Source organism: Seriola dumerili, unplaced genomic scaffold (genome assembly GCF_002260705.1).
Source record: "Seriola dumerili isolate Sdu_G_001 unplaced genomic scaffold, Sdu_1.0 BDQW01000433.1, whole genome shotgun sequence".
NCBI lineage: Eukaryota > Metazoa > Chordata > Actinopteri > Carangiformes > Carangidae > Seriola > Seriola dumerili.
In genome coordinates this window covers 378,456-397,915 of record NW_019174688.1, presented here as the reverse complement: position 1 = coordinate 397,915, position 19,460 = coordinate 378,456, and the positions used below count along the sequence as shown (strand labels likewise).

General features: G+C 45.8%; 1 protein-coding gene across 3 annotated transcripts in view; it reads left to right on the top strand.

The window, feature by feature from the left end:
* The first annotated feature begins 7,965 nt into the window (after window positions 1–7,965).
* kirrel2 (kirre like nephrin family adhesion molecule 2) overlaps window positions 7,966–19,460 on the top strand; it is a 34,238-nt gene continuing 22,743 nt past the window's right edge. For all 3 annotated transcript variants that reach the window (XM_022761963.1, XM_022761964.1, XM_022761961.1), the window contains exon 1: window positions 7,966–8,493. In XM_022761963.1, the coding sequence (XP_022617684.1) occupies window positions 8,454–8,493 (40 nt within the window). In that variant the 5' untranslated portion in view covers window positions 7,966–8,453. The remainder of the gene's footprint in view (window positions 8,494–19,460) is intronic.

Sequence of the window (19,460 nt, the reverse complement as noted above, 5' to 3'; positions counted from 1 at the left end):
ATTTCAGCGCTGCAAAAACATGTGCCATTTTTGGCAGACAAAAACAAATTGGTGCTTTAGAGTTTTACAATCCTGACTACAATCCTCCAACGCAATCTCCGAGTGAAAATCATAATTTGTTATCTCCTCCACGAGGCGAGGTCAGGAGACTAACAGGAAGCCTATGTGGTAAATCACACCTCCTCTTTGAATCAAAACAACCTTTTCCACATCCTCAAACACAATCTGTTAGGCTGCCGTATCTCCCAAGATGTCCCCAGTAACAGATGCTTATCCTGAGCCTATCAAGAAGAGATGAGGGAGTGAGGCGAGAGGAAACGGTTCTCCAGATGTGTAAAAACAAAACACGAGTCATGTTGAATAGCCGAAGTTATGATAGATCAGCAAAAAGACGAACCTGCACTCCCATTTTTTTTTTGTGTTATGTGGTATTGTCTGTCACAACATTGATTTACAAGTGCTGACCTGTCTATGGCAGAGCAGTGAGGGTTGTAGGCTCATTTAGTAGGATGGAAAGGATCTATTGACCCCTACGACAGCTGAGGTACACTAGCAGATCTTAAGCTCCCTTTTCTTGGCCAGTCTTTAGCCCTGAACACAAGGGACCTTTGTGTCTCCCTCTCTCCGTTGGCTGGCAGCTGTGGGCTAAGCACTCATCCATAGATCTACACATTTGCAATTTTGAAGAGGTAGGAGCAACACCAGTCTATCATTTTTTCCCTTCTCCTTCTTTCTAATCTTGGAAATCTTGGAAATGAGGCACACTAAGCACCGCCAGGGGAGGTTGATTATTCTAGCTGTGTATTTGCATGGGTTTTTCTTTAGAAATGCTGCTTTTCCTTTCTAAAGAGAACCAAAATAGCAAGAAGACAGAGCGTAGAGAGGAATGATGGACAGTAAGAGAATAATCAAATAATCTGCAGAAATCTAATGGATTCACTTTACATTATAGTATGTCTAAATATTCATGCTTATGGGGAAGCACCATGAGATGATTACTGCAAATGTGAGTGGTTATGATAATCACAGGAAAAGTAAGATACATATTTATGCTTACACTGAAAGGAATGCAGTTTTGATTTAGAGCATATGGGTATTAACTTACAGGCTTTTTTTGACTTAAGTAGGGGATATAAGTATGCTGTGGTATATTTTGTTTATATCTTTGCTATATCCATGTAGGACCGTGAAGGTATGTTGAATAAGTATGCCAAAGCCATTCCAGATGTTACATTTTCAATCATGTCATTTCCACTTAGTGTAACAGTCCAGGAACTCCATTTGGAGTAAATGCCCCTTAAACAAGGTAGTTTTGCAGGGCATTTGGCGGGATCAGCAGCCTTTGATCCACTCTCCGCCTCCATGCCTGTTTGCTCCCCTGACCTTTCGCAAACCCGATGTGACATCCGCCTTTTAAGCAAAGACAATTTGACAAATAAGTGATGACCACTCACATTTTTAATTTAGGTGTATGATGAAAAATTAACCACGGCCAACTCGAAAACCTTGATTTTTAAGCATGTCTCCGGCAGCCGGCCTACCTTTCCCACCCACCTTTTTCCTTTCTGTTCCCATCTATCTCTTCTGCTCCTTATCCGTCCCTCCTCTGCACCCACCTCTGCTGATCTTTTCCTCCATTCCCCCCTCTCCTCCCTCTCCCCTTCCTGCCCCATAACTAATCCTTATTATGCCTCTCACATAAACTGTGGGTCTGGCACCAGGCTGCCCAGCCACACAGGCTAACAGGAATAGGGTAAGAGAGGAGACTGGAGGTGGAATCTGAAGTATTAACACACCAAGCGGCACAAAAGATGCTCCACAGACCCTGTTTCCTTCCCTCATTTGGGACTTCTTCCATTATATTCCTCTGTCAACCCCTACTCAGCATAATAAGTCCTGAAAGGTAGATAACTATTAATAGAGTTCACACAGCACTGCAGTCATATGGATTGCCCCGCAGCGCTGTGACTAAGTAGAACTGATGTCTCCTGTGACAAGCGCTCGTGTTGCTGTCATCCAGGACGTGCAGACACTCTGCATACATTACTGACTGCTGGCTTCCCCCTCTCCGTCCCCCCTTTTGGATGGCACCACAGCTGTCCCAAAGTGAATCCCAAATGAGAGGATCTGTCAGGGTTTGTTTGCTGCAGGCCTTGATTTGATGCTATTACTCTGCAGATGGAGGGACTGGCTCGGTCTGCGGGAGCCGAGAGCTGCTGGTGGACAACACTTGCCTCAGGCCTGGCCTGGTGGCACCCGAAGCACATTTTGAACAAACAGAGAGCTGAAACCGATAAGGGGGTAAAAACAGTTTTAACTTTCTCTGTTGCTCCCCTTAAAACAACATCCTCCTCTGATTCCTCAACACACACACACACACCCTCATGTTTGTGTTGCAGCGGTCAAATGACTACATCTTTCTCATATCTTTCTCTCATGTGCCCATTCAGCCAGATGTTCCTCATTCATTTTTTCTCAAACCCAGCTGCATATGTAAATAATCCATGATTTCTCCTGCTGGATGGGTGGATTGGGGAATATCGTGTGTCTATTTAAGTAAGCAGCCTCTTCTTTCGCGCCAGGGGTGTAGACCTGTTTTTGACTTTAAAGTGGCGGGTCCGTGGGTGACTGACAGTCTGTCTCAAGATGATGAGGTCAATCCCTAACCACAGCCCTGGCAGCACCTTAGCACAGGTTATCTAACACAAGCAGACTGATGACATCTTAGCTGAGCTGAGCTTAGCTACCTGTTCCAGGTCAAGGCAGATTTCATGCTGTTCCTATTCTAGCAGAGGCCTGCTGTATCACCCATCTTGTTTCAGGCCCCCAAAGCATCTCTTTCTTCTCTGTGGCAACCATCAGCTGCACCAACCCAGAGAAAGACTGACAGCCGACCCGCCGAGGAGGTGTGCAGGCAAGTCGACCAGAACAATAACAAAACTGGAGTCAGAGGCAGAAAGGGGAAGAGGACAGACCCTAATAATGGCCAGGCCGTGGCTTGATATGCTATGAAAAGTGACAGTGGACGAGTCATCCATTATTTATAGCAGTGCAGAGCTGGTTTATTTATTTTTTTCAGCAGCATGAGCAGCAAGGGATCATGGCACAAAACAAGCAGCCAGTCACGGCCTATTCATGTGATTGTCAGCAGACAGCGAGGCAAGCCCAGTGGTGAAGGAAGCTGTGACTGTAGTTGTGGCCTAGTACGGTCACTGCTGCATCCAGGACAGGATTCACCTTGACTACAGTTGACTGTCCGTCTCTGTCCCACTCATTGTCTCTCTTTCATGTCATAGACAGAGAGGTCAGTTTCTACTGACGATTGGTCAAAAATGTGTGGCTGCTTACTTTTTAACTTGCATTTGTAACGATATGATAAGATAAACTGCTGCATTGATAAAAAAGTGTTGTAGAAATAGAATTATATTAATCAGATTTGTATTGAGCTGACTGTGTTACTACTCCACTATTCCCCCATGTAGGGACTCACAGTGGAATATTCACCAAATAATCATGAAGTGTTGATAGAGCCAACCCACACATTCATCAGTGAGTGGCAGAATTGCTGATCTCAGTGTGAGACGGAAGCAGCGAAATCTATGAGTATGGATCAGCAGAATTGGTCAATAGTTCCGTCCAGGCGACTGGATCGCTATCGTTGTCTCAGATATTTATCGTAGCTGAGTGGAGCAGTGTGTGTCTGGACATGGCTTAGCACAGCAGAGATGCCACGGACACCATCAGGGCATTTCTGGCACACAGGAACGCGCATGACATCAGGAACAGATGTTGCACATGGTGAGGCCCATCAAGGGACACCAACTCTGCATCAGGGCATGAATATTTTAGACAGCTTACTGCTGTACTTATCAGCGAAGACAGAGCAAGGCTTGCCAAGGACCCAGTCAATCTGTATCTTAAATTTTGGGGATGCTGTAATCACTTCATTGGAGACGTGGGTGAATATGCACAGTGGGTTGATGAGATGCTGGCTTGCAGAAAGAAGCAGGGGGAGTTGCACGCTCTTTTAGTTCTTATGCATTTTTATTAGGTGATGACAAAACTGTCTTCATCAGGGCCCAAGCAATTTCAGTGCAGACAGTTTTGTCAAAACTTTGGTCTTTATCTTAATAAATATGCAGCTTCACCTCCTTTGTGTTGTAATGACTTTATCACTGGGAGAGTCTATACAGAGGAGTCATGAGTACTGTAATGTCAGACTGCAGATCTTTTCTATATATCTTAGATAGAAACTGAGTTCAATAGCAACATTCCTGTAATCCACACCCTTTTCTAAGCGCAGCTTGAACCAGAAGCCTCAACCTCTCCTTGACCCCTGAGGAAAAGAATCCCTCAACCAGATCCCCGAGGAGACTTTCATTACAGACAAAAACAGAATCCATGGGTGGCCAGAGTCATATTCTGATATTAGGGCAGAGGACAAGGATTTGATATGAGCCTGGAAATAGTCCTATAGACTGCAGAGTGAGCCCCAGGTCCATGTTGAGCTTTAATGGCCCTCCTCCTGCTCGTCAATCACACATAAAGAAAATGCTTAATTGCAAATTTCAAACCAGTGCAGTGAACTGACGTCATATTGCTGGAATGGGAGAGAGGAGACAGGTTTTGAATTGCCGGCGAGCTGGGCAGATGGATACCACTGCCTAGCAAAGGTATATGTCCTTATGAGTTATGAGCTTGTAGCAGCATTTAGAGTTATGGTTGACACAGATCAGCTCAACATTCAATATCACAATTACAGTAAAAGCTGGTGTAATGTTTCTCATATGGATAGCAGCATAAACCTTAGACCCCTAGAGGAACCCAAACAGCGCACCACAGACATACACTACAATATATAGAGCAGGGATGTTAATATTCATCAATCTAGCAGGCTATATTTCAAATACCAACACTAAGCCTTTTAATTATGATACAGATTCAATTAGAGGAAAATGATTTGCGTGTGTTTTAACAATAAAGAGTGATTATTTAATATGCTTATATAACATGTTTTACCATGTATATATGGCATGTATTTTCATTGAAAACTATGAAGAGCTTTCCCACAACAGTAGAGGGTTCTGAAACAAAACAAAACTCACATTCCTCAACTTCTAGCTCCCACTACACCGAGTTTACTTTTGAGAGAGAAATGTCTTCTTTTCCTGTGGTAGATAATGAGGTTGATTTTATTCAGTTTAATATTCATTCAAACTAAACACATGGTTTGTGTCAGTATGAATACATTTTCCTTCACTTGAACGTTAGATCTGCTTTCCAGCCAGACAAAAGAGAAAAGCAAGCGATTGTAATTTTAAGGCCCAGCATGCCGTTCACCACGACTGACATCTCTTTTTTAATTGACCCTGGGTCAAATAAGGACTGGGATAATATTTTGTTAAATTATTCTCATTTCCCTGTGAATCGCATTTCCATATATCTCCACTTCATGCTTTATTTATTACCTCCTTACAATTACCATGCAAACGACGTCTTAACTGTCACCCCTTTCTCCCTCTGAACAGTTTAGTAAATATCAAACCATATTTATTATTAATAAACCCACAGCTGAAAACCCCCTTTTTATTTATAAATTATTCACACACTCAAAAGCTTGGGGAGTATGGGCGCCCTCCATTTGATGCCACGGAGGCCAGCATAATTAAGACTATTGGCTCAAACTGATGCTGGTGCATGTATCATCTGTTTCTGCCCTGGTCTATCTGTCCATCTGTGTGAGCCATAGGAGATCATACATTTCAATCACAGCGTCATGCCCGGTGACAGACGTTACACAATGGATGTTGATTTTATTATCACAGCACAACTAGTAGAGGCACCCCGCTGTTTTACTGCTCATCCGAGCCCCCGCCTTCAGTCACTCATTGATGGTTTCACAACGTGTACACTTTGGCCTACGAAACACACGCACACAACCAAAAAACTACAGTTTCGTTTGATTACCCTCTTTCTCTCACATTCACGCGCCCACACACAACCTAAATCGCACTCTGACATGCAGTATATAAAAACAGAAATCTATCTATTCCTACACACACACACACACACACATGCACGTGCACGCATGCACACACACACACACACATTCAGACACGCTCATTTACCCATGTGCTCACTCACACTAACCTGGGTTGGCTCCCCAGCTGTGCAAGCTGTTTCTTCCATCAACATGTGTTTACTGGCAGGGGACCCTTATGTTTGCATTACAGGGAGGCAATAAACAGAAAGGCCAGCCCCGGGGTTTGAAAACTACTGTTTGGGGGTGAGGGGTGAGGGGTGAGGGATGGGGGAATGTGTGGGGGGGGGCCCTCATGAGGAGTGAGGCCAAATCATTGTGTGGTTCAGCCTTTAATTTAATGCAGCGCGAAATGTCAAAAAGAAAAAGGCCCTTATTTTTTAAGGATGATGTTTGCTGGAAAACACACTCATTGAAGACCTCAGTGTCCAAATCTACACACTTTGATGAATTTTTCACAGTCTTATGGAGTGCTAACCATCTGGTTGTGGTAACAGGGCGTGTGTGTGCCAGAGTTTGTGTGTGTGTGTTTGTGTGTGTGTTTGTGTGGGTGTGGGTGTGAAGGCGGAGGGGAGGGCAGGGGGGTGTTAACATTAAATTAAGTCTTTCCTTGGTACAATATACAAGTGAAAGACTGATTAACCAGATGACTGCAAGGCCTATTATTTTGGTTAATCAATAGATCCTTGAATAACTAATGAACGACATCAAAGAACAAGCCTATAAACAGCCACAGGCAAGTGATAGACTGCACTGTTTTTATCTCTTTATGAAAGCTTTAGCTTTTGTTGAAATATGATAATGATTCTGTTCTCTTCTGTTCGTTTTAGCGCCCACTGTATGACGATGAACAATAGGCTCATTTTAGATCAAACTGCACCTGAGAAAGTGTGTTTAGAGTGAACTTCAAAGACAATCACTTGCACAAAAACAATCAACCTACACTATGTAAACTCTTGGGCTCCGTCAGTTTAAGAGTTGACTGAAATAACAATACATTGGTTAAATCACAGTAGCCGTTGGGGTAAATCTGAGGAAACAAAAAAAGACAACAAGTTCATCAGAGAAATGCCGTAACACAGATGGTCTCGCTGGTTTGATCCAGTAACTGATGATTCGTTCTTTCACAAGGTTTTTTGAGTTAAGTGATTATTACACCGTTTGGCAAAACATCTGCAGCTGATTGTGCACTAATGCAACTACTTACACATAATTCACCTTAATTAATTTCCAAATCTGCTGGATAATGTGGGGGTAGGGACTGAACCAGATACTAATTTTCAGTTAAATTTCCTTAGTTAATGAGAAATTGACCCATTGATTGGCAAACCAGAAGGTCTGGTCTGTGACTTCACTCAGAAGAAGGAAAAGTCTTGACGAAAGCAACGCTGGGAAGTCTTACTGGCTGATACCTGAGATACATGCATTGAAGAGTCAGAAAATTAAGGTTTATATTGAGCTATTTACCATGGATGATTAAACAACAGTCTTTCCTATACCATGGCCCAACATTGTCTGTCCATCATTACATTTTAGAGTTGAATATACTTCAAATTTCCATGTGGGCTACTCCACCCAAAAAATGTTGGGCTAGTCATATAACTTGGAATAAGTGTTTTAAATCCCCTCCCCAGGACGCCGGCTCAGCCAATAGCGGGCCCCTGGGGGCGGGAGCCGCTGGGCCCCCCCCCTGGCAATCGTCTGAGGCAAAGGGGCTCCTCCGACTCAGCTCCTGCCAGATTTGGTGTACTTCCCCCCCCCCCCCCCCCCACCAGATGACTGTCAGTGCGCATTTCCTATTGGTAAGAGGGAGTGAGAAGTAAACAGAGGAGACCGACAGGGGAAGAGTGTGTGAGAGAGAAGGAGTGAGTGTGTGACAGTGGGAACAGAAAGAGAGAGAGAGAACCGGAGCCAGGGAGGGAGCGAGAGAGAGAGAGAGAGAGAGAGAGAGAGAGTCCAGCGGAGGGGGCGAGAGGGAACTTCACCGGGCTTTATCACTGCGCATTGCCGAAGAGGAGAGATCGCTTTGGAGCGCAGCATGATCGAGCTGGTTAAAAAGTGGACAGCGGATGAAGCTACTGATTGAAACGCCCCGATTCACTGATGGACTGTTAGGGAGCGCAGTGAGAGGCAGAAGCTGTGCCAGCGTGACAGGGAACGGACACCGGGAGAGAAGCTGATGCAGCGGGGAAAGTTACCAACTATGGAGATGCACTGTTAAGTGAGAATTTACAGACTGCTCGGACCATTCAGAGTCATTTCTCTAAACTGGATGCTATCATAGACGAATCCCAGTGCGCTCGTCCGTCCGGTGATAATTCCAGTGCCGCGGTGGACCATAACCAGCTCAGTCGCATAGACGGAGCGAGCGAATCCTTCCAAGCCAACACAATCAGCGGCCAGAGCGACTACAATGCCCGCGTTATACCTCATCTTTTGCCTTATGGCCACAGGTAAGACGTACTTTTTTTTTGTCACCGTTTAGCACGCACGGGCTTCATTGATGGAGAGGACGGACCGCGCTCCATGCTGGCGCGCTGCGTCAAGCCATCCAGCGCGCTGGTATAGAGGGGCAACTGATCTGCTGCAGTGCTACAATTCACTGCTGTTAATTGCCGCTAAATGTTTAATTAGTTTTGGAAGAGTGATTACATCAGGAGGTCTCAGTGTCTGCAAGCCGAGCCGGAGCACCGGTGGATTGTGGCGCTGCGTAAACCGGGGGTACAGCTGTGATTGTTTCTGTGCGGTGTTCAGATTTGGGACGTGTGGCAGAGGCGATCTCTCTGTGTTGGTGGTCATGATTTGAGGCTACGGATGCAAGCGGCGCACGAACGGAAAGTTGAACTTGAAAGATTTAAAGATTTTTTAAACCGGGGGTGTGGGGGGTGTGGGGGGGTTCTCCGTGCTCAGGACTGCACGCGTGTGTGCGTGTATACCCATGTGCTCATTCACAAGAAAATGTTCTTGTGTTCTTCAAATGAGGTTGAAACGTAGGCAGGTGAGGAAGTGAAGCCCCGAGAAATGAGCCAGAGCCGCGCGGAGCTCCGCACCCCCCCTCCTGAAGTTAGTCAGTGGTCCCCAGATTGATTTCCATTAAAACTATAAAGCGAGAAGCTCAGTCTGATGATACGGTGTGAGAATGGCTGTTTCCACTGTGCTGTCGGGTCTGAAGTTTTTCTCTTTGAATGTGAACGGTGCGTAAACAGATAAAGAGGGTGGTAAAGGGGGTGCACGGTCTATAATGGGGGAGGCACAGTTTCGCGGATATACGCGTCCGTGTGATGGAGCGAGGCAGATGGAGAGAGCGAGAGTGAGCAAGAGATGGGGAGAGTGGGGAAGAAAGGGATGGAGAGAGAGAGGGAGAGGGAGCATTTGTTTTGCAGGAGACAGGCAGAGACAAAACGCACCTGTCTGCACGCCGCCCGCCCCTCAACGCGCCTCCCATCCGAGCTGCTGTTTTTTGTTTGCACATTTGAGTAGTTCAGTTTGTTTATGAACCCTTATGGAAAAAGACATTCACCATGCTTATACTCAGACTACCAAATATGAATGACAATCAGACTGAGTGTGAGGAGAAATGACACAAATTAATTAGTTTTCGTTTTCTTAAAAAAAAAACAAAAAAACAATTAAGTAGAGTTTAATTTGATGCATGTCTGGCTTATCACGGTTGCTTGTCCACCTTTATGTAAAAGCTATGCATCACCGTGTCTAACTTGTGATTGAGGTGATTCTCTAATAGAGACAGAGAACAGAGCATCTATGTTTTTCCCCCAGTATAAATATAATCATTATGAACATGCGGGCTCTCTGAGCAGCTAATCATTTTTTTAGTGCTGCAAATGTCTTGATGCAAAAAAAGAAGAAGCTTTTAGCAATTAACACTGAGCAACTGTTGACTTATCAGCATTTTTCAGAGTCGTTGATAAACTAGTGCATGGTATTAACACTGAGAGGAAATAATTAAATTTAAATGCAAGGGAATACACAGCTGCATCACAGTGACACAGATATTCTCTGCCAGGGACAAAAGATGGAATAATCAAATCTAAATCTTTTTAGGCTCTTTTTTTTTTCTTCTAATTTCTTTGCCTCAACCAGACACAGCGCTTGTTGCTTCCAGACTGATTCACATGCAGTTTCACATAGCTTTTCAAGATCACAAATGGCAAAGCACGCTTAATAGCCATTTGTTGTGAGTATCTTTACCTTCAGCCCCGGTTCCGCATGGTTTTGTCATTATTCAGAGCTCGGGGGAGGGATTTGACACCAGCAGACCTCTGCTCCCTGACAGACTAGCAACAGCTGGATGAGAAGGGGCGGTAGCCAGACAGTGGCATATTTCCCCCGACCCCGACCCTGACACACCTTCCCACACACACATGCACATGCACATGCACATGCACACATAACTCCTCTCTCTCCCTCTCTCTCTCCCACACACACACACACACACACACACACAAATAATGAAAATGGTAACAGCTGCCCTAATTAGAACCTAAGAGACCCTAGACCTCATTTAATGTGCCACTCTTACACACAGAGTCACCAATGCTCAAAATTGGCTGCACTCATAAATGTATTTGTGGGATCAAAATTTGGCCACAGCACATGGCTTCACTTTGAAAATGTGTGTATGGCATATAGCATACATTTGTATGTATGCAGTCTTGTACAACACCGATAATTTACTTTCTCAGAAAGTCCCCTGGGCTCCCAGAGGAATTGGATTCCACACTGCATCAGTATTCTGAGTAATCTTCAGTGAGCTCTTCTTTGGAACCTTTTGCTTTGGGTCGCTTGCGTCTCATCGGGCCAAGTTCAAAGGCTGTGAGCTGAGATTACAAGTTTCTCTCCCTTCCTCTTAAGTCGTGTCGCCACTCATGTCTCACTATAGTGTAACGCCGTGGAAATTTTCCACCTTGCCTCCTCTCACAACTCTTTTGCCTGGTTACAGAATTTGTGACTATGGAACAGGAGGACATGAGAGCGTATCTGCTAAATGGCCCGGAGGCGGCTGGCAGACTTTCACCAAAAAGGTTGAAAGCCTGCTCGCACACATACCTTGTGCGAGCACACACAAACAGAGATTCTGAAATCCAGGCGACGAAAGTGATAAGCCCTGCCCTTTCCCTTAACCGTTACCAGAGATTTGTCTTTTCCCCATGTAGCACAGATATGTTTGTGGATGCAGTGGCAGCCTGGGCCCGAGAGGTTTGTTTTAGGGAACTGTGCATATTCTATGAACTGCAGTTCTGTTGCTCTTTGAATTCTTATGGAGGGAGTCAGGAGGGGCAGAGGGAGACTGAGTTTAAAACAGGGGGGGTGGGAGGGTGGAGTGGGGTGGGGTGGAGCGATGGAGAAAGGGAGGGAGGGCAGTCTTGTTGCAGGGATATGACTCGGATGTGTCACCGGTGTCTTGATGATTAAGCTGACAAGCAGCGGGGAAACACTGAGGAAGACCGCTGAGCATCGTTAACCTTTTCTCCATCTTGTTATTCTTGTCTCTCTCCCTCTGTCACTCCAACACACACACACACACACACACAAACACAAACACAAACACACACACTCACACACACAAACACACACAAACACACACTCACACACACACATATAAAGTCACACATGCACAACATGCTCGCGCTCTCTATCTCTCCTTTTACTTTCCCCATTTCTCACCCCCTATCGATGCCTCTCCCTCTATACCTCTGTGATACAGAGAGCGGGGATAAAGTAGGGAAGTGGTAGAAAGTTTGGAGGCATGAACCTCAGCCAGCCGATGAGGAGTGTTAGATACGAGGTGCAAAGTAGTGCAGACGCAGCAGAATCTGAACGGAGCTGAGTGTTGAACAGAAGTGTCTTGCATTATTTAGGAGACATAGTCATGGCAAAGATATAGATGAATTTTGGCCTACTTTGATTTCCTGTCTATGTGAGCTCTGTGTAATGGTTTTGCTGCTGGGTGTGTTGTATTGAACATGAATTTTCTAGATCCACTTGTGGCCACAAATCAAATGTAAAGATCTGTGCATTTGGTTGTAGCTTTAGCTCTAGCTTCTCCTGAGCGCCTTAAACAAACAAACTCAAATATATTAACGATGAAGTTAATGTTTGAATGTTGTTGTTGAGTGTTTTTTGTAGAAAGCCTCTAGATTTTCACTTTCACAAATCATTTGTTCGTGCAGACGCAGACACACACGCACACACACACACACACACACACACACACACACACACACACACACACACACACACAAGGAGCCAGTAATGAATGACGGAGATCTTAAACAATGGCCTGCTGTTTCCTCTCATCCTGAAGATGTGTCTTGCACTCGCGCCATTGTCTTTCTGCCCTTCTTCATAAACAGATATCCTCCCAGTCCCCCTTCCCGCACACGCACTTTGCTCTGTGCAGGAACGGAAAAACTGGAAGGAGAAAGGAAACAATGGAGCTTCATAATGTTGCCTGTCACTAATCAGCTTCGCCACACGGGTAAACACAGATAAAGAACTTGGCAGTGTGTCCTGAGGCTTTGCTATCAGCTGTTAGGAACTTAACTGGATGTGTGTGTGCATATGCGTGTGTGTGTGTGTGTGTGCGTGTGTGTGTTAGTATGGCTTAACACAGGAAGCCAAAGTAGCCAGGTAGCAAACTGTTGGTGGCACTTGGCCTCTTCCAGTATTATTTTTACCTCTCCCCGCCCATCCTCGTTTTGTCTTCGCTTTCTCCTCGTGTCTGTCTCTGCACATCCTCACCTTGTCTTCCTCTGGGGCAGTCGGAGGATCTGGGGAGGAAATGACAGGGGATAGGACAATGGAGCGGCTCGTGTCAGCTTCCTGCCATTGCCTGGAGTCGTCTTCCCCCAGCTCAAGCACTTGAGGCTGTATCATAAGCGTACAGACCGGTGGGGAGGGACAGCACAAACTTGTTTACTCTTCTATTCTTCTGTACAAACACAGTAATGGAGAGAAAAGAGAGAGGGAGAGACCGGGATTAATTTTATGCATGTCATTAAAGCAGCCCCCCAAGGGAAACAGTCACGTTTATACGGTGGTTGCTATTTTAAGAAAGACTTGGATTGCATTTATCTCCCCCTAAAATGCAAGTGTCACTTCCTTCTAGAGAGATGTATCACCATCTCAAAAGACCCTAAGCCCAGAAACCAACATACAACAGAAAAATTGCAGACATACTAGACCGCACATTCATTTTTATTTTCTAATCAATTCTTGCCCTGCAAGACAAGAATTTCATATCTCCTGCCGAGACACAGAAACCAACAGCAAATTGAAATTTATCTTCTGCGTTGCAGCAATATCTGTTCCTGTGTTATCTTCACCAGCCGTGTTCCTTAACCTTGTATTAGAGATAGCTCTGTTGGAGAAGAATTCTGGCAGCCGAGAAGGGGCTGAAGAAAAAGAAAAGTACAGCAAGCAATACCATCAGAAAACATTTATTTAACACTAGATGCTACATTTATTTCACATCTCTTATTATTGGCCTTATGTGAAATTTGATTGTGAGTGGCACTCACTGAATAGAAGATCTGAAGGATTCAGCGTGGTGCATCTGGGGCTTGTGGCATGTGCACATCATCCAGAAGTGACTCACGAGGAGCTCACGGAAGCAACACCCTTAACGCATACGCACACGCTCGCAGAGGTCAAGGGCACACACTGGGGCAGAGGATGATAAGCTGAGATGAGTGTTTGGCATCTTCAGGGCTGTGTGCCCTTTCTGGAGCGATTCGTCAAAGTCCAACTGTCTAATTAATGATGCTTCAGCTCTCAGGACATGTCATCTCCTTATCCAACTAGGGGTAAAAAACACATTAAAGGAAACAAGAGATTGCCCGCCTGCTGCTCACTGTGTTAGTGAAGGAAACATTGCATATGCTTGTGGGACTACGTACTCCAACTACTCATTCCTTGAAGTCCAGCTCACCCTCCCCACCCCCCGCCCCCACCCTCTTTATTCTTCTTTTCATCTCTCCTTCCTGTCAGTTCAAACTGCCTGTAACGCCAGGGCTAATATTGTGTTAGTGACTCAACCATTAACCAAAATAGTGGGTTGGCTGTGGCTTAGTCTCTTCTTCCTCTGCACGATGAGAGACTGCTCTGTGTTGTTGTAGGAGGCAGGGTGAAGGGTTGGAGAAAGTGTGGCCATGTCTTTTTTTTCTTTTTTTTTTTTTGCCCTTGGGAGGGGTGGGGGTGGGTTTCGGACAGGGCTGAGACATTAGCCCTGGGAGGTCTGTGAGAGAAGACAGCCAGTTTATTATCAGGGTTGTCAGTCAGAGTTTACCGATCAAGCTTTTAACTGCGGCTCCCTCAATGGCAAAACATGTTAATGTTATTGAGCTGTGTGGAGAACGTGAGGCACAGGGAAAGTGTGTGGGTGGTGGTGGAGGTGGATGGCTGTTGAACCCGCAGGAGGTTAAGGTGTGCCTCTCTCCTGCCGTCTGTTTGGCCAAAGAAAGCTGATGCAGGGACGGCAATGGGCTCAGCATGAGAACAGGGGGAGTGGGGGAGGGAGGGAGGGAGGGAGGGAAGGGGGGAGGAAGAAAGAAAGAAAAGGAAGGCAGGGGGGTCAATGGGATTTATTGCCAGGAGCCTAGCATTTCAGGTAATGGATATGCTTGAATTGATGTAAACCAAACCTGCTGTTTTTCTTCCAGCATGTGAGAGGTGACCAACAACAAAGGTGTAACTAGGGCTGGGCGACATGACTTCATATCAATATCATGATTATTCCAAACCTTTACCTCGACTGCAATCAATGAATGATTACTTTGGTGCTCATATGTCTCCTCTTTTTTTTTTTGGAGCCATGCTGTGTTGATATTTGGTTTGGTTTTTGTTCCAAGTGATAAAACTAACTGGTGGTGTTATCTTGGCATTCTTTTTCGGTATAAACTTCCGAGGTCCAGCCTCGCTTTGAGTGAAGGCAGACTAACGTTAGTTGGACCGTGTGGAAGCACATGTAACTGACTGCGAGTCTGAGGGGGATTAACAGAAAGTTGATATTTCAACACCTCAGGCGAAACATTCGATCTCAGGTGTACACTTGCAGTGTAGAGTTGTGGATCGGGGGAGGGTATATGAGGGCGAGGTAAGGAAGGTGTATGGTGGGAAGCTTTTCTGCTTTTGCCACATTCCTGTGAAGCTGCAGAAAGGAGGGCAAGAACACATGGCTAAGTGCTTCCCAAGCTGGCTGAGGTGAACCTAACACCCCTCCTGGAGGAGGCAACCCAACCATTGTTCCAGCACATTGCACCCGTCTGACTGAGGCATCCTAGTGCTGTGCAGATCCCAGGGGGCTGGAAAGAGAACGAAGCAGAGGAGGAGAGGGACTGATTGTTCCCTGCTCAGACTATCCACAGATGGGGCTACGGCACAGGATGCTGGATGTTTGCTTTAGAAAGTCCCAGGCGTTGGCTTTGCAGTCGTGGTGTATAGAATGCTCTGGGGGATAGAGGAGAGTGCCAGTGGAGACAACAGCAGGGGAAGGGAAAGAGAGGGAGTGGAGCAGAGAGAAAGAAAGAGAAAGAAAGGGATAGAAAAAGGACCTTGCCTAATATGATGTCAGTGTGAATATAGTGTCAGTGCCAAGAAGGGAAGACAGATGATACAGCCATACAATGATAGGGTAGTTGGGCGAGAGAGTGCTCAAGTCCTCCCCTGTTCCCAAACAGAGACATATAGAGCTGGAGATAATGGAGAAGGGAGGGAGAGTAAAGAGAGCAAGCGAGGAAGGGAAAAAGGAAGGGATGAGATGCGGGGAACCCAGGCTGCATCCATCATGTGGTTTGGTGCAGAAGCCATTTGTACCTATTGTTCTCCATAATTTGTTTTCTCAGAGCCTGCAACAGGAGGGGTGAAGGGGAGAGACAAAGCTACAGAAGCCATTTATTTTTGCGCTAATTACATAAGTGAGACAGCATAATTAGACGTATAGCTAAATAGACAATAGGCTGAGAGAGAGATGCACAGAGGGAGATAGACAGGGAGGTGTAGATGAATTCAAATAGATGAGAGGCATGGCCCTCTCTATTTCACATTCAAGAGTGCGAGGGAACACGTTAAAAGGAGTAAAAGGGGATGGAGAAGGATAAAGGGAAAGGAAAAGGGAGAGTAAAAGAGATGGGGCGATGGAAGGGATAAAAGATAAGAGGGAAGGAGAGAAAAGCCCTCTTCACAGACTGCACTTTGAGGTGCGGCCCAATGCTGCTGGAATAGTCACCTCATTTAATACACCTGCTCAGTGGGAGGGGAAGGGGAGATATAAGGAGATGTCGTAAAGAAAAGGAGAAAAGGGCAAAAGAGAAGAGAGGAGACAGATCTCATCTCTGCTTCTTCAGATCAAAGGCAGAGAGTGGCTACAGAAAGCTGTTTGTTGTGGCTTGTTTGGGAGGGTCTCTGCCTGTGTGAGGTCACGGGGTGACCTGGCCTGCTATTCTGTGCTGGCGGCACTACTCTTCAACACAGCCACATGCCAAACCCTCGAAGGAATGACTAGCCTACACGGCCCAGGACTATTTTCTAGAGAGAACTCGTGAGGATGCAAAGCTGCAGGGAAGCCGACGAGCGGAGATGTAGGTTGTCTGGTGAAAGAGAAAAGACAAGTTCTAAGTTTGTTAAAAACCAGCACAGTTGAGAGGAATAAAACAAGATTTTACATCTTTTCAATTAACTGAAAAGACCCTCGTTCTTAACTAGTGTGTTGTTGAATATTCCGCGTGTGCTAATGCAGTTGTGCATCTGCTCAGGTTCACGTGTGGGTGGTGCGTGGGTGTGCTTAGCATCTCACCAGTGTCTTTCAGGCCTGTGATACAGGGAAAGATAAATAGGCCCTTAATGAAGCCACTCAATCACAGGCCAGTTAAAACATCTGACCAAAGATTGAGGGGCAGTCAGGCCTGATTGGAGGCCCATTGAAGCCAGTCGAGGGAAGCTCTTGAGCCGTCACACTTTAGATTAGCCATTCAGTGCACTATAGACCTCGGCCTAACTACCCTTCTTTCTCTAAACAGTCCTCTGACACACTATAGTAGCTCAAGTCAACTCCCTGATTGTGCCGGGGAGTTCTTTAAAAGCCAATTTAAAGCCAGTCCTTTGTTTAACTCCCCAGGAACTCAAGCCGGGACGTATTGTATTGGTTGTGTGTGTGAGTGTGTGTGTGTGTGTGTGTGTGTGCTCTTTTATTGAGCTAAAGTTTAGCTGTCTTTGAGCATGTGATGTTTTGTTAAAAGAACTGGGTGTATCTCAGAGCTGGCACAGACTAGTTTTTTTTGGGGGGTTGAAAGAGCGGGTGCATGAGAGAAATCAATGGCCCGATTCAGCCCATTACAGCCATGACTGTTGCTGTAATGGTGTGGAAATGGACAGTGGTCATGTGGATCCCTTTCATACCTCCAGGCTTGGATCACAACTGAAGCTCCTTTTCATTTCCTCACAGCTTTAATTAAAAAAAAAAAAAAAAAAGTGCTCTGAGGATTTCAAAGACTCACATGATGGTGAGGAGGTAAGAGATCCTTCCATTTCGTGAAACGGATGAAACCTCTATTCTGCCAAAGGACAAACATGACACTGGGCTGCAATTTTCCTCGACAAATAATGACTCCTCTAGTCCTCTCTCCTTCCAGCCTTTGCCTCTTTGATCCCAGGTAATGTGTTAACAAGCAACAGGTTCATGGAATACCCATAACATTAGTATGTGTATTCGCGCGGAGGTGTGAGAGTGTGTGCGTGTGTTTGCACGTGTGTGGCTTTATGTGCGCGCGTGTGTGTTTTCACACCAATTAATGAATTGCTTTATACGCCTGCTGAGGTGACGATGGCCTGTCTCTAGCGGGGCGTTGCTTTTTTCTCTTCTGTGTCAACCCATGATGGCCGGGGCCTTCTCTCACACTAACACATTAATGAGACCAGTCTAATTAGTGCTTGTGGTTCCATACAGGGGACCCCGGAAACCACAGCGCCATTGTGAGCTGGCCTAATCAGGGGACCACTCAAAAGCCGGAGGACCCACTGCACCAGTGAGAAAGTTCATACATATAGAGAGACCTGCTTGGACTCGCGCTCAAATTGGCATGCTGGTTAATTGGGACAGGAACACAGAAAAAAAGAGAGACGGAACGAAAAGAGCAGGTCATATTTTCAGATTTGTGACCACTGAGCTCCTCGCTCCTTCCCATTTAGCTCCCTCGCTCCCTCTGGTAGCGCTCCTCCCGAGGGCGATGCAGAAAAATGATTTCGCTCTCCTTCATCCCTCTCCCTCACTCCAGATAATTCAATCTCTTCAATATCAAATAATCTCTCCCAATTTTTCAGCCTATTTTAACCTTATCACTCAAACAGCTACCTCTGGGGGATGAGCCTCGTTCCACCTTGTTAAAAAACTGGGGGAGAAAGAATGGGGGGGGCGAGGTAGCCCAGGAAAGAGGGATGGCAAATAGCTCTCTGAGGAGTGCTTTAAAAGCCTCTGTTTGCCATTCTCATGGGCCATATGTGAGACAGTGGGCAAATAGATTGAAGGAGAGAAGAATGGTAAAGGATAGAGAGATACAGAGGGAGATACAGGAAAGCAGTGAGCATCTACAAGAAAGTAGGGGTGTGAGTTGTGGTACTTGAGGTCTGGGGCTCTAACTTGTGTCCCACAGCACTTAACATGCCCCTAGTCATCTCTCCTGGCACTTAATTAGAATCCAATAAGGTTGCCGCCTGTTGGTCATTGTTCCTCCAGTGTGTTTACCCTTTCCAGAGGCTCCATTCGCTGCTTAATCTGCCGAGAAGCTGAATGTCAATAGGTCAGGCCAAGACTCCAGAGCCCTGAGAGAGAGGGAGAGACAGAGCGACGGGGGGAAGGAGAGAGGATCAGGGGGATGAAGGAAAGGGGTCAGTCCTCTCACTCCTCTCAATATTTTTCTCTACCGTTTCATTGTCGTTGTTGTTCCACCCTCCCACCTCCCCTCCAACGCCATCTCCCACTCTCTCTCGCGTCTCCTCTTCTCTTCTTTTCTTCTCACTTCTAATCCGTCCTCTTGATTGTTCTAAGCTGCTTTCAGCCAGCCCCTTGGGGGGGGGGGGGGGGGGGGCAACGACTGGCTTTTAATTAAGATTTAAAAGAAGACTCCCTCAAGAAGGGAGATTTAAGAGCAGGATGGACTGTGCAAAGTAAATAAGCGCAGGTAGGAGAGATTGTAGAGAGGGCTCAACAAATATCAGAAATCGGTAAAAGGAGAAAGTTAAAAAGCTATTATTTAACACACGTAGACGTGCCCGTCGCACACACCCACACATTCCCACAAACACAGCCAGACTCTGAGGCATTCAAGAGGCTAAGCCAAATGGGATTTTTTTTTTTTTTTTTTTTTTTTCATTTGTAATCAAGCGGCACAATCTATATAGATTGATC